The 14,952-nt window shown below is 46.0% G+C and overlaps 1 protein-coding gene across 4 annotated transcripts in view; it reads left to right on the plus strand.

Moving 5' to 3' along the window:
- The window catches only part of fsip1 (fibrous sheath interacting protein 1), a 612,301-nt gene that overhangs the window by 397,698 nt on the left and 199,651 nt on the right, over positions 1-14,952 (plus strand). For all 4 annotated transcript variants that reach the window (XM_038785689.1, XM_038785714.1, XM_038785705.1 and 1 more), the window contains one exon: positions 1,109-1,249. In XM_038785689.1, coding sequence (XP_038641617.1) covers positions 1,109-1,249 — 141 coding nt within the window. The remainder of the gene's footprint in view (positions 1-1,108; positions 1,250-14,952) is intronic.

Below are 14,952 nucleotides of genomic sequence, written 5' to 3' on the forward strand. Positions count from 1 at the left end.
TACCTCCCCCTCCTCAGTTGGTGGGTGGCTCGCTCTCCATCCTGGGTGGCTGCCACCTGTCCCTCTGTCGCATGCTCCGCTGCTGCATGCTCCGCTGCTGCATGCTGTGCTGCTGCAGCTTCCTCCTCCACGAGCAGCTCCAGCTCGTACAGCGGCAGTGCATCCCCAGGGCTGCCACGACTAGCACGAAGGCCACCATTGCTGGTTGAATTCCAAGATCCATTGTCTGCAGGGGGTGAAAGGCTGACATGTTAGCATGTTGCGTACCCCCGTGCCCAACAAGGTCCACCGGGCTACATGGTGGCTCTGGTTGGCACTGCGGGCCCTGTCCCCGAATGTCCGTCCCCCCCCCCCCCCCCCCCCCCCGCATCCCTGGCCCGGTCGGTGACCGGCACCGTGGGGCCTTTGGCTCTGGCACCCATCCCTGATGCCAGGGGTGCCGTTGGTTGGCACTGCTACTGTGGGTGTTGCCATCGGAATTTTGCCATCAGAACTTATTCTCTGCTGATTCGCGTTTTGCGATTTCAAGGTCGGCAAATGGAGAATCCTGTCCATTATCTTCATAACTGGTTCAAGTAATTTTGAAAAATCTTTTTTTAATTTTGGAATGATGTATTTCCTAATATTCATATTTTAATAATATGTTTAAATTGTTTATTGTACCTAAAAGGATTAATGGTACATACAGCTTATATTAGAAATTACTGTAGGTTCTAGTTTATTAGAATGAAGAATCCACCGGCATATCTGTTATAGAATAGTAGCCTATCTGGTACATCTTAAACACAATTAGCATCACTTTTCCATCACTGCATGGACCTGCAGTAAACAAAGTTCTGATAGAAGATTTGTGTTTTATGTGCTCCACTGCAGTTTGAGAAGCCGACATAATGTCCAGAAATCCAGTGTTAAATGAAACTGTAGTGGTTACAGTTAGAGTTGCAATATTGTTAAATGTGCTTCACATATGACAGAAGCATTAAGTTAACAGTTCAAAATAAAAATCAAGTGTGTAATTTATTGCAGATTGAACTCACAAACCTTCTAAATATAATCTTAATTATATTATAAATTAGTTACAAATGTTTTAATCACTACTTGTTTTCAGAATTCTGTGAGGAGTAATGGCGAGATCGGGCCAGGTGAAGAGGTCCTTGTACAACTGCGAGATGAACGGGAGCATAATTTGCGAATGGAAGAGATAGAACAACAGCTGAAATGTTTGGAGACAACTTTCAGTGAGTCTTCAGTGAGTAAAGACCTTCATGAGAAACCTTTTGGAGCTGAAAATGCTTAAGCCAATGGGAGAGGTAGAGAAGATGAGTTGAGGCTGAAACCCTTGTTTTTCTTATTTGATCAAACTATTGATTTTCCTTTATGTTTTCAATTACTCTTTGCTTTATCACTGTAACACAACCTTGGTATCTGCAGATTAACCAAATTGAAACACATTTTTAAAAGATTTAGTGTCGCATTTTATAGTCTATCAACAGTGTTCTTCCAGCTTGTGAAGGAGTTCCGCTGTCCCCTCAGAGACCACCCTGGACCTCTGAAAAGGTATTGGTAATCTAAATGAAGCTTGTTTTCACTTGCTTTGTGTATTTTGTTGTATACACCATATAGTCTTTACTAACTTTCCAATAAGCCTATGGCTGAGAGAGGATCCATTATAGTCAATGTAGAGCCTCTCTTAAGATGAAGCTCTGTTCAGAAGAGCTACCTTTTGTCTTCTGCGAGTTTTTAACACTGAGATTTTAAATAGAATGAACAAGAACTTCAACACTATGCTTGACTGCTATATTTTCTCCATTTTCTTCCAGTACAATGGTATCTAATTAGACAATCCTTCACTGTGCATGACTATGCAACCTGATCACAAAATACTGTATGAAAATGTTCAAATGGCTTAATGAAGTGGAAGTATGGGGGCTCGCGGGTGATGATAGGTAGAACAAAGAACAAAGAAAGGTACAGCAGGAACAAGCCCTTTGGCCCTCCAAGCCTGCGCTGACCATGCTGCCCGTCTAAACTAAAACCTTCTACACTTCCGGGGTCCGTATCCCTCTATTCCCATCCTATCCATGTATTTGTCAAGATGCCCCTTAAACGTCACTATCGTCAATGTTGATATTTTATAGTAAACGAGAAAAGAGTCGTATGTCTCTGAAACTTTAGAACCTGGCAAGTTGCATATTGCAAAATGTCATTGTAAAATTACTCCATAAAACTGACACAAAGCACAAAAGTGCTTGAATGTTAATGGATTGATCTCTAGGCAATACATTACTTTTGTTTGTAACCCTAAAGATACTGTTGAATTGTAATGAAGATCTGAATTTATGCTTTAAAAATATATAAATGCTTATAGATGATGTTGTGCATTAGTGTTCTGAAAAGTGTAATGTACATTTTGATCACTTGAAGCTACCATGTGCATTTGTACCTGCAGAAAGAGTCTGTTGGAGTCTGCAGAAGCAGTTTTAATAAAAGGAAGCCATTATGCTCATACAGTCTTAATTCTGGGTCTCTCTGGCGGCTTTTGGTCCAATGAAATTCACAAATGATTGCATGGTGTCACTGCATTAGTGACAATGTCACTGCATTAGTAATCCAGAGACCAAGGTTAATGCTCTGGGTGCATGAGTTCAAATCCTACCAGGGCAACAGGTCGAATTTGAATTCCGATAATAAATCTGGAATATACAGCAAGTCTCAATAATGGTGGTCATGAAACTATCATTGATTGTTGTAAAAACCCATCCCATCTAGTTCTCTAATGTCCTTTAGGGAAGGAAATCGGCCATCCTTACCTAGTCTGGTCTCCATGCGACTCGGATTCCACAGCTATAATAATAATCTTTATTAGTGTCACAAGTAGGCTTACATTAACACTGCAATGAAGTTACTGTGAAAATCCCCTAGTCACCACACTCTGGCGCTTGTTCAGGTACACACACACAATATCTTTATTATTGTCACAGGTAGGCTTACATCAACGTTGCGATGAAGCTACTGTGAAAATCCCCTAGTCGCCACACTCCAGGGCCTGTTTGGGTACACAGAGGGAGAATTCGGAATGTCCAATTCACTTAACAAGCACGTCTTTCTGGATTTGTGGAAGGAAACCGGAGCAGACACGGGGAGAACGTGCAGATTCCGCACAGACTATGTGTTCGACCCCTCACTGCCCTTGCAATGGCCTAACAAGTCACTCAAGTGATGGTCAACAAATCGGCGCCACACCAGCGATACCCACAGCCCATCAAAGAATAAAGAAACAAAAATTATTCTCACATGATTTATGCTACGTTCAGAGTTAAGGGGCGGGATTCTCCGGTCTCCGACGCTGAAATCGAGCTCAGCGATCGATGGAGAATCCACGTTGGCGTCGAAATCAGACTCAAAATATTGCAAAGTGCTTCATTGATTAATGAAGTAGTTTTGAAGTGCAGTCATTGTTGTAATTTAGGGAAATGTGGCAGCCAATTTTCACACAATAAGATCCCAAGAGCAGCAAAACTGACCACTTAAATTGATTCAGTTCTTTTAGTTGAGGGATAAATGTTAAACATAGAAAAGATCAAGGAGAAATTGGAAGCGGAGTTGGGAATGGAGATCAATTGGGGAGTATGGAGTGAGGTACAGCGAAGGGTAAACAGGACCTCCTTTTGTGCAAGGATGAGCCTGATACAGTTTAAGGTGGTGCACAGGATGCATATGACTCGGGTGAGAATGAGTGGGTTCTTTCAGGGGGTAGCAGATGAGTGTGAGAGGTGTGGGCGGGGGGGGGGGGGGGGGCAGCGAATCACTCCACATGTTTTGGGGTTGCGAAAAATTGGGAAGATTCTGGACGGGAGTGTTCGCTGTCTTAGCCAGGATAGTGGAGGAGGTGGTGGACCCGGATCCTTTGGTGCCGATATTTGGGGTTTCAGAGAAGCTGGAGTTCATGGAGAGGAGGAATGCTGATGACGTAGCCATCGCCTCTCTGATTGCACAGCGGCGAATTTTACTAGTGTGGCGGTCGGCATCGTCACTGGGTTAGCGGCTTGGTTGGGTGACCTGGACGACTTCCTGCAGTTGGAGAAGATAAAGTATGAGTTAAGGGGCTCTGCAGGGGGGTTTGAGAAAATGTGGGGGATGTTTGTGATCGTGCTTGAGGAGTTGTTGGCCCCGGAGGGGGGGGAACCACACAAACACGGGGAGAATGTGCAAACTCCACACGGACAGTGACCCAGAACCAGGATCGAACCTGGGACCTTGGTGCCGCGAGGCAGCAGGGCTAACCCACTGCGCCACCGTGTACAGACTGTATAGTTGATTGCTGGGAATTATGTTTCCCAGTGTGTGTATTTGCTGTAACCTGTTTTAATACATGTTTGCAATAAAATACATTTTTTTTAAATGTAAAACATAGAAAATAGAAGCAGGAGGAGGCCATTCGGCCCGTCGAGCCTGCCCAGCCATTAATTATGATCATGTATGATCATATAACTCAACAGCCTAACCCCGCCTTCTCCACATATCCTTTGATCCCCTTTGCCCCAAATGCTGTACCTAACTGCTTCTTGAAAACACACAATGTTTTGGCTTCAACTACTTTCTCTGACAGGCTGGCCACTGTCTGGGAGAAGAATTTTATCCTGATCTCTGTCCTAAACGGTGTCCCCCCCGCCCCCCCCAGTCAGGAACATCCTTCCTGCATCTACCCTGTTTAGTGTGGACACCGGGCAAACTCCCCCGTACTTGTGATCTTTTACATCCATAAGACATAGGAGCAGAATTATGCCACTCGGCCCATCGAGTCTGCTCCGCCATTCAATCATGGCTGATTGAGCCACCTGATAGAGCTGAAGATCAACCTCTCGTCTCAAGGACAAAACCTCCAACAATATACCAATCCCTCAGTGCTGCAATCATAAAATCATTAAATATTTCAATGAAGATGTTCTAATTTCTAAGAAGCCACATATCGAGGGAAAGTCATTATGAGACTTCTGGGCTTACACTTAATTATTCTGTTGTTCAAACTATGAGTATTTGTGCTGAGGGTGAGATTCAGCACTTCAGCAAAGAAGATCAAGAAGGGTGGCGGTGCGATGACACAGCCTTGCCTGATCCCAGTTCCATAATACCATAAGACATAGGAGCAGAATTAGGCCACTCGGCCCATCGAATCTGCTCCACCATTCAATCATGGCTGAGATGTTTCTCATCCCCATTCTCCTGCCTTCTCCCCATAACCCCTGACCCCCTTATTAATGAAGAATCTATCCATCTTCGTGTTAAAGACACTCAGTGAATTGGCCGCCACAGCCTTCTGCGGCAAAGAGTTCCACAGATTCAACACCCTCTGGCTGAAGAAATTCCTCTTCATCTCAGTTTTAAAGGATCGTCTCTTTAATCTGCGATGGTGTCCTCTGGTTCTAGTTTTTCCTGCAAATGGAAACATCCTTTCCACGTCCTCTCTATCCAGGCCTCACAGTATCTTGTACATTTCAATAAGATCCCCCCTCATCCTTCTAAACTCCAACGAGTACAGACCCAGAGTCCTCAACTGTTTCTCATGCGACAAGTTCTTCATTCCAGGGATCATTCTTGTGAACCTCCTCTGGACCCTTTCCAAGGCCAGCACATCCTTCCTTAGCTATGGGGTGCAAAACTGCTCACAATACTCCAAATGGGGTCTGACCAGAGGCTTATACAGCCTCAGAAGTACATCCCTGGTCTTGTATTCTAGCCCTCTTGACATGAATGTAAACATAGCGTTTGCCTTCTTAACTGCCGACTGAACCTGCACATTAACCTTAAGAGAATCGTGAACAAGTTCTCCCAAGTCCCTTTGTGCTTCTGGTTTCATAAGCATTTCTGCATTTAGAAAATAATCTACGCCTAAATTCCTCCTTCTAAAGTGCACAACCTCACACTTTCCACATTGTGTTTCATTTGCCATTTCATTGCCCACTCTCCTAGCTTGTCCAAATCCTTCTGCAGCCCATTTGCGTCCTCAATACTACCTGTCCCTCTACAGATCTTTGTATCATCTGCAAACTTAGCAACAGTGCTTTCAGTTCCTTCTTCCAGATCATTTATGTATATTGGGAAAAGTTGTGGTCCCAGCACAGACCCCTGAGGCACACCACTAGTCACCGGCTGCCACCCTGAAAAAGACCCCTTTATCCACACTCTCTGCCTCCTATAAACCAGCCAATCCTCTATCCATGCCAGGATCTTAGCCTTAACACCATGGGCTTTTAACTTATTTAACAGTCTCCTATGCGGCACCTTGTCAAAGGCCTTCTGGAAATCTAAATAAATCACATCCACTGGTTCTCCTTTGTCTAACTTTCTTGTTACCCCCTCAAAGAAATCTTAACAGATTTGTCAGACACAACCTCCCTTTGACAAAGTCGTGCTGACTCAGTCCTATTTTACCATGCACTTCCAAGTACTTTGCGATCTCATCTTTAATAACAGACTCTAAAATCTTACCAATGACCGAAGTCAGGCTAACTGGCCTATAATTTCCCATCTTCTGCCTCCCTCCCTTCTTAAACAGTGGTGTTACGTTAGCCACTTTCCAGTCCTCTGGGACCCTTCCTGCCTCCAATGATTCCTGAAAGATCATCACCAATGCCTCCACAATTTCCTCAGCTAGCTCTTTTAGGACCCTGGCGTATAGTCCATCCTCACCAGGTCACTTATCCACCTTCAGACCTTTCAGTTTCCCCAGAACCTTCTCATTGGTAATGGTCACTGCACTCACCTCTGCCCCTGGTTCTTCTGGAGCTCTGGCATCCCACTGGTGTCTTCGACCGTGAAGACTGATGCAAAGTAACTATTCAGTTCACCTGCCATTTCTTTGTTTCCTATTATTACTTCTACAACCACATTTTTCAGTGGTCCAATGTCTATTTTTGCCTCTCTCTTACCTTTTATATAATGAAAAAAACCTCTTCCTATCTTCCTTTCTATTACTAGCTAGCTTGGATTCATACTTCATCTTCTCCCCCCTTATTGCTTTTTTAGTTGTCCTCTGCTCGCTTTTAAAGGCTTCCCAATCCTCTAGCTTTCCACTAATCCTCGCCACTTTGTGTGCTTTTTCTTTAACTTTTATGCTGTCCTTGACATCCCTCATCAACCATGGATTCCTTGTCCTCCCCTTAGCATGTTTCCTCCTTGAGATGAATTTCTGCTGTGCCTCCCAAATAACCTCCCAAAACCCCTGCCATTGCTGTTCCACTGTCTTCCCTGCTAGGCTCCTTTTCCAATCAACTCTGGCCAGCTCCTCCCTCATGTTTTTGTAGTTACCCTTATTTAATTCTAATACCGTTACATCTGATTCAGCTTCTCCCTCTCAAACTGCGGGGTAACTTCTATCATATTGTGGTCACTGCTCCCTAAGGGTTCCTTCACCTTAAGTTCCCTAATCAAGTCTGCCTCATTACACATCACCAAATCCAGAATTGCCTGTTCCCTAGTGGGCTCTGTCACAAGCTGCTTGAAAAAACCATCTCTTAGACATTCCACAAATTCCTTTTCTTGGGATCCACTACCAACCTGATTTTCCCATCCACCTGCATATTGAAGTCCCCCTGATTATTGAAATGTTGCCTTTTTTACATGCCTTTTCTATCTCCAGGGGGATGGGTTCCCATCCCCCTGCGTGAATTATAACAAACTTTTGCAGGCAGCTGAAACAGACCTCTGGGCAGTCAGATGGAGGGTGTTGTAGTCATTTAATGTGCTTAAAAGTGTCACACCTTTAATGTATGGTTCAGTTCTTGAGACATGCAGTGTTCCAATCAAAATTGGAAATAATCTGAATTCATCCGGATGGATTGCATGGTCAAATTCCAGTACTTTGGTTGAGCATTGAGATTTGGTTTGTCATTGCATGGAACTGTAGCTTTTTGTCTCCACATGTAATTGAATTTTGCTCCACTGCTATTTTTACCCAAGATATTTTACATGCAGCGGTTTGGGACAGCTACTCATTTTGAAACATCCTGTAATGTTTCCATGTGTCACCAGTTCATGATTCAAAAAATGAACTGGGTATCTGATTAAAATATATTTTCAGACAAACTCTAAATTCACTTTCATAAAATTGTAGAAATAGGCCATTCGACCCATTGAGTCTGCACCGACCCGTCGAACGACAACCCTATCTAGGACCAATCCCCTTCCCCGTAACTCCAGCCTAAGAGGAAATTTAGCATGGCCAATCTAACTAATATGCACATCTTTGGACTTCCTTCAGTATTTTTTTCAATCCATGGAAGTTCAATTCTATCATAGATTTATAAGATGTAATTCAAAGTAAGACAGTAGTTTAATCAAAGCACAATTAAACAGATGCTGGAGATTGTAAATGAAAACAGAAAGTGCTGGAAAAGCACAGCGGGCTGGATTCTCCGATTTTGAGGCTACATCTGGTGCCCATGGCTTTACCTGCAGATACGGATGGAGAATTGCCGGGTCCGTGGCCGCGCATGCGCACGGCGGCGACCTGCAGCTGTGCCGTATAACACGGCGCCGACCGCTATCGGACCCGGCCTGCCAAATAGTGACCGCCATAACCTCCCTTGCCACCCCCGGATCACCACCAACCAGTTCCCCCCAGGCCCCGCCTAAAACCCTCTGGCCAGCGGAACGCCCCCCCCCCCCCCCCCCCAACCGACTGTGGAGGCGCTGGACACAGTCCCCAACCGCCACTCGGGGTCCCCGAAATCTATGAGCACATGCGCACACGCCTTCGGGAAGTCGGCCAATCGGGGGCGGAGCATCGGGGGAGTGCTTCAGGTGACATCCTGAGGCCGTCCCAACGGCGTGCAGCATACTCCGCTATGACGCTGTTTTTGAGGGGGCGGAACATCCAAAAAACAGCGCTGCCCCTGATTCCAGTGTAAAAACGGATTCTCCATCCAATCACCAAACGCGATTTCGTCGTCGGCAATCGGAGAATCCAGCCCAGCAGGTCTAGCTGCATTTGTGGAGAGAGAAACAGGGATGATGGGCAGAATTTTCCCAGATTTTTTTCAGTGCGAGGGCTCTGATTGAAACCCAACATCAGACTCTCCAGCTGCACAGCCACGTTTTTAATGCAGATTGCTGAAAAATAAATTAATGGGTGTGGCTTACGCCAACACTGCGGTGGGGCCTAATAGAGCCGGCGAGACCAGCTCCCAGAGATCTGGGCATCCTTTAAAAAGAATGAAATCCCCTCCCAGCTGCCCCTATGGATATGGTGGACCATCCCCTCAAGCATCAGACAAATCTTCCTCACCCCCTTCCATAGGCATCAGGGGCTGCCCCCCCCTCCTCCCTCCCAATCATCAGAATCAGGGCTCTTACCACTCTAATCCTCCTCGCCCCCGCATCAGGGGCTCTCACCATCCCCCTGCCCTCAACCTCCAACCACAAGCATCAGCAGCAGGGGCTCTCATCACACTCCCCCCACCTCAAGCAGCAGCATTGGGACTTCCCCCTCCCCAACAAACATAATGCGAATCCTACCCTAAATGGGGCTCCCCAGCAGTTCACCTCTGACACTTCCCGGCACAAGTTGGCAGTGCCAATCTGACAGTGCCAATCTGAGAGTGCCAACCTGTGCACTGCCCAGCATGTCCCTTCCCCCCACCCTAGGGTCTGTACTTAATTTTGCGCCCCCAGGATGAATCCCCTGACTGATTCACGTTTTCCTAAACTTGTTGTAAAACTTGTCAAGGAGACATCACATCAGAGAGGACATAACATAAGAACATAAGAACATAAGAACTAGGAGCAGGAGTAGGCCATCTGGCCCCTCGAGCCTGCTCCGCCATTCAATTAGATCATGGCTGATCTTTTCTGGACTCAGCTCCACTTTCCGGCCCGAACACCATAACCCTTAATCCCTTTATTCTTCAAAAAACTATCTATCTTTACCTTAAAAACATGTAATGAAGGAGCCTCAACTGCTTCACTGGGCAAGGAATTCCATAGATTCACAACCCTTTGTGTGAAGAAGTTCCTCCTAAACTCAGTCCTAAATCTACTTCCCCTTATTTTGAGGCTATGTCCCCTAGTTCTGCTGTCACCCGCCAGTGGAAACAACCTGCCCGTATCTATCCTATCTATTCCCTTCATAATTTTAAATGTTTCTATAAGATCCCCCCTCATCCTTCTAAATTCCAACGAGTACAGTCCCAGTCTACTCAACCTCTCCTCATAATCCAATCCCTTCAGCTCTGGGATTAACCTAGTGAATCTCCTCTGCACACCCTCCAGCGCCAGTACGTCCTTTCTCAAGTAAGGAGACCAAAACTGAACACAATACTCCAGGTGTGGCCGCACTAACACCTTATACAATTGCAACATAACCTCCCTAGTCTTAAACTCCATCCCGCTAGCAATGAAGGACAAAATTCCATTTGCCTTCTTAATCACCTGTTGCACTTGTAAACCAACCTTCTGTGACTCATGCACTAGCACACCCAAGTCTCTCTGAACAGCGGCATGCTTTAATATTTTATTGTTTAAATAATAATCCCGTTTGCTGTTATTCCTACCAAAATGGATAACCTCACATTTGTCAACATTGTATTCCATCTGCCAGACCCGAGCCCATTCACTTAACCTATCCAAATCCCTCTGCAGACTTCCAGTATCCTCCGCACTTTTCGCTTTACCACTCATCTTAGTGTCATCTGCAAACTTGGACACATTGCACTTGGTCCCCAACTCCAAATCATCTATGTAAATTGTGAACAATTGTGGGCCCAACACGGATCCCTGAGGGACACCACTAGCTACTGATTGCCAACCAGAGAAACACCCATTTATCCCAACTCTTTGCTTTCTATTAATTAACCAATCCTCTATCCATGCTACTACTTTACCCTTAATGCCATGCATCTTTATCTTATGCAGCAACCTTTTGTGTGGCACCTTGTCAAAGGCTTTCTGGAAATCCAGATGTACCACATCCATTGGCTCCCCGTTATCTACTGCACTGGTAATGTCCTCAAAAAATTCCACTAAATTAGTTAGGCATGACCTGCCTTTTACGAACCCATGCTGCGTCTGCCCAATGGGACAATTTCTATCCAGATGCCTCGCTATTTCTTCCTTGATGATAGATTCCAGCATCTTCCCTATTACCGAAGTTAAGCTCACTGGCCTATAATTTCCTGCTTTCTGCCTACCTCCTTTTTTAAACAGTGGCGTCACGTTTGCTAATTTCCAATCCACCGGGACCACCCCAGAGTCTAGTGAATTTCGGTAAATTATCACTAGTGCATCTGCAATTTCCCTAGCCATCTCTTTTAGCACTCTGGGATGCATTCCATCAGGGCCAGGAGACTTGTCTACCTTTAGCCCCATTAGCTTGCCCATCACTCCCTCCTTAGTGATAACAATCCTCTCAAGGTCCTCACCTGTCATAGCCTCATTTCTATCAGTCGCTGGCATGTTATTTGTGTCTTCCACTGTGAAGACCGACCCAAAAAACCTGTTCAGTTCCTCAGCCATTTCCTCATTTCCCATTATTAAAACTCCCTTCTCATCCTCTAAAGGACCAATATTTACCTTAGCCACTCTTTTTTGTCTTATATATTTGTAAAAACTTTTACTGTCTGTTTTTATATTCTGAGCAAGTTTACTCTCATACTCTATCTTACTCTTCTTTATAGCTTTTTTAGTAGCTTTCTGTTGCCCCCTAAAGATTTCCCAGTCCTCTAATCTCCCAGCAATCTTTGCCACTTTATATCTTTTTCCTTCAATTTGATACTCTCCCTTATTTCCTTAGATATCCACGGTCGATTTTCCCTCTTCCTTCCGTCCTTCCTTTTTGTTGGTAGGTTTGAATATTCAGTGAGAGGGAATCATATGGCGGAGGGGCTTGGTAATGAGAGTAAAATGTACGTAAATCTATTAAAATTGGATTTTTGCCTCTTTTGGGTGTGAGCCTCGGTACCAACGACATAGGTAAAAAAAAAAAGAGATGAGGTCCTGAAAGCAGAATATAAGGAGTTAGGAAGAAAGTTGAGAAGTCGGACCTCAAAGGTAGTAATCTCAGGATTACTACCAGTACCACATGCTAGTCAGAGGAGAAATGGTAGGATGTATCGGATGAATATATGGCTGAAGAGATGGTGTGAGGGGGAGGGTTTCAGATTCCTGAGGCATTGGGACAGGTTCTGGGGAGGTAGAACCTATACAAACTGGGCAGGGGAGGGTTTAAACTAATATGGCAGGGGGATGGTAACGTACGTAAGGATTCAGAGCAGGGGGAATAAAGAACAAGAGAAAATGACAGAAAGGAGAGTAAGAAAAGTGATAGGCAGAGAAATCAAAGGCCTGTATCAGATAATAACACTGTAAAAAATAGTAGGGATGGGACAATGAACGTTAAAAGGGGTTGTACCTGAATACATGGAGCATTCAAAATAAAATGGATGAATTAGTTGTGCAGATAGATGTAAAGGAATATGATATAGTTGGGATTACGGAGAAATGGCTCTAAGTTAACCAAGGATGGGAACTAAACTATAAACAAAAGAAGATATATATATTTTAAAATATTTTATTAAGGCATTTGTATTTTAAATTTTAACAAAAACCTGCAAAGATGGAACACACTCCCGCTCTCCCTCGCGGGGAGAGTTCAGACGATCAAAATGAACGTACTGCCCAGGTTCCTCTTCCTGTTTAGATCCATTCCGATCTACATCCCCAAGGCCTTTTTCAAAGCGCTGGACAAACTCATCATGGCGTTCGTATGGGGGGGGTAAAAATGCTAGGATCCCAAAGAAGGTCTTACAAAAAACAAAAACCAGGGGAGGGTTAGCCCTCCCGAATCTACAATTCTACCACTGGGCAGCAACAGCCGAGCGAGTAAGGGGATGGATCCAGGAGCCAGAAGCTGAGTGGGTGCGTGCGGAGGAGGCCTCCTGCATGGGAACCTCCCTCCGGGCCCTCGCCACGGCAGCACTCCCATCCCCACCCAAAAAACACTCCAGCAGCCCAGTGGTGACAGCCACCCTCCAATCCTGGAACCAACTGCGGCAGCAACTTGGCCTGACCAAAATGTCGAACAGGGCTCCCATCTGCAACAACCATAGGTTCACACCAGCACTGACTGACGCCACCTTCAAAAGGTGGAAGCAGGACGGGGGGACACTGACAGTCAGGGACCTATACACGGACGACAGGATCGCAACACTGGACGAACTGACAGAGAAATTTCAGCTAGCTGGGGGGAACGAGCTACGGTACCTGCAGCTCAAAAACTTCCTACGAAAGGAGACAAGGACGTACCCACAACCGCCACGACAGACACTACTGGAAGACCTACTGGACGCAAGTATCCTAGAGAAAGGGAACTGTAGTGACATGTATGACCGACTGGTAGATAGGGACGACACCGTACTGGACGCAACAAGGAGGAAATGGGAGGACGACCTGGGGATGGAGATAGGGTGGGGACTCTGGAGCGAAGCACTGCATAGGGTCAACTCCACCTCCACGTGCGCAAGGCTCAGCCTGACGCAACTAAAAGTGGTACATAGAGCCCACTTAACAAGAACCCGTATGAGTAGGTTCTTCCCGGAGGTGGAAGACAGATGTGAACGGTGCCAAAGAGGCCCGGCCAACCACGCCCACATGTTCTGGTCTTGCCCCAGACTTGTGGAGTACTGGACAGCCTTCTTCGAGGCTATGTCCAAAGTGGTGGGAGTGAGGGTGGAGCCATGCCCGATAGTGGCGGTCTTCGGGGTTTCAGAACAGCCAGATCTATTCCTGGGGAGGAGGGCGGACGCCCTTGCCTTTGCCTCCCTGATCGCCCGCCGTAGAATCCTGTTTGGCTGGCGGTCAGCAGCACCGCCCAGAGCTGCGGACTGGCTGTCCGACCTCTCGGAATCTCTCCAAATGGAGAAAATCAAATTTGCCATCCGAGGGTCGGACGACGGCTTCCACAGAACGTGGGAGCCATTCATGCAACTGTTCCGGGACCTATTTGTGGCCAATGTACAAGAGGAAGAATAGTCGGGGGAAGGTAGCGGGAGGGGGGGGGGGCTACAGGTTCGTTACGGGGGTTCGATGGCTAGCTAAGGCCCAAACCAAACTAAATAAACATGTTGAGTGGGGGGGGGGGGGGGGGGGGGGGGGGGGGCGCAGTTACTACTACGAAGATGCTTACCTGTAAATATGTATGTTAATTTTTGCGTGTTTGTTTGGTTTTTTTTTTCTCTCCTAACAATTTGTAATTTGTTCAGTATAAAATATGAAAACTGAATAAAAACATTTATAAAAAAAAAAAAAAAATTTTTAACAAAATTAGCTACCGCACACCGAACCAACAACAAAGCCCAGCCAACATGGCTTACATAAACAACTCCCCAATCCCAATTCCCCACCAACCTTCCCCCAACATACCCAACTCCCCATGCCTCCCCTTTTTAAACACCCCCCCCCCCCCTTAAATTGTATCAGGCTAAGCCTGGCAGACGACAAGCATGCATTGACTCGCCTCAGGGCGTCCTCACATAACCCAGCCTCCAACTCCCCACCCAACTCTTCCTCCCACTTCTGCTTCACCTCCCCTATCGGGGCTCCCTCCCAATCCAGTGCCCCTAAGCTCGTATCCTTACACGAGGCTGCCTCCAGCCGCTCCCACACCGACCCTTCCCCCACTTCACATTTCCTGACCATCGCTATATTCGCCGCCCAGTAATAATTTATAAAGTTCGGAAGAGCCAGCCCCCCCCCGACCCCACTCCAGCGACTCCTTCTTCACCCGCGGGATGTTACCCACCCACACAAACCCTGAGATTACTGTATTCACTTTCCTGAAAAACGCATTGGGAATGAAGATTGGGAGGCTCTGAAAAACAAACAAGAACCTCAGGAGGACTGTCATCTTCACCACCTGAACCCTCCCCGCCAGTCAAAGTGGGAGATTAAAGAAGATAT

This window comes from Scyliorhinus canicula, chromosome 2 (genome assembly GCF_902713615.1).
Source record: "Scyliorhinus canicula chromosome 2, sScyCan1.1, whole genome shotgun sequence".
NCBI lineage: Eukaryota > Metazoa > Chordata > Chondrichthyes > Carcharhiniformes > Scyliorhinidae > Scyliorhinus > Scyliorhinus canicula.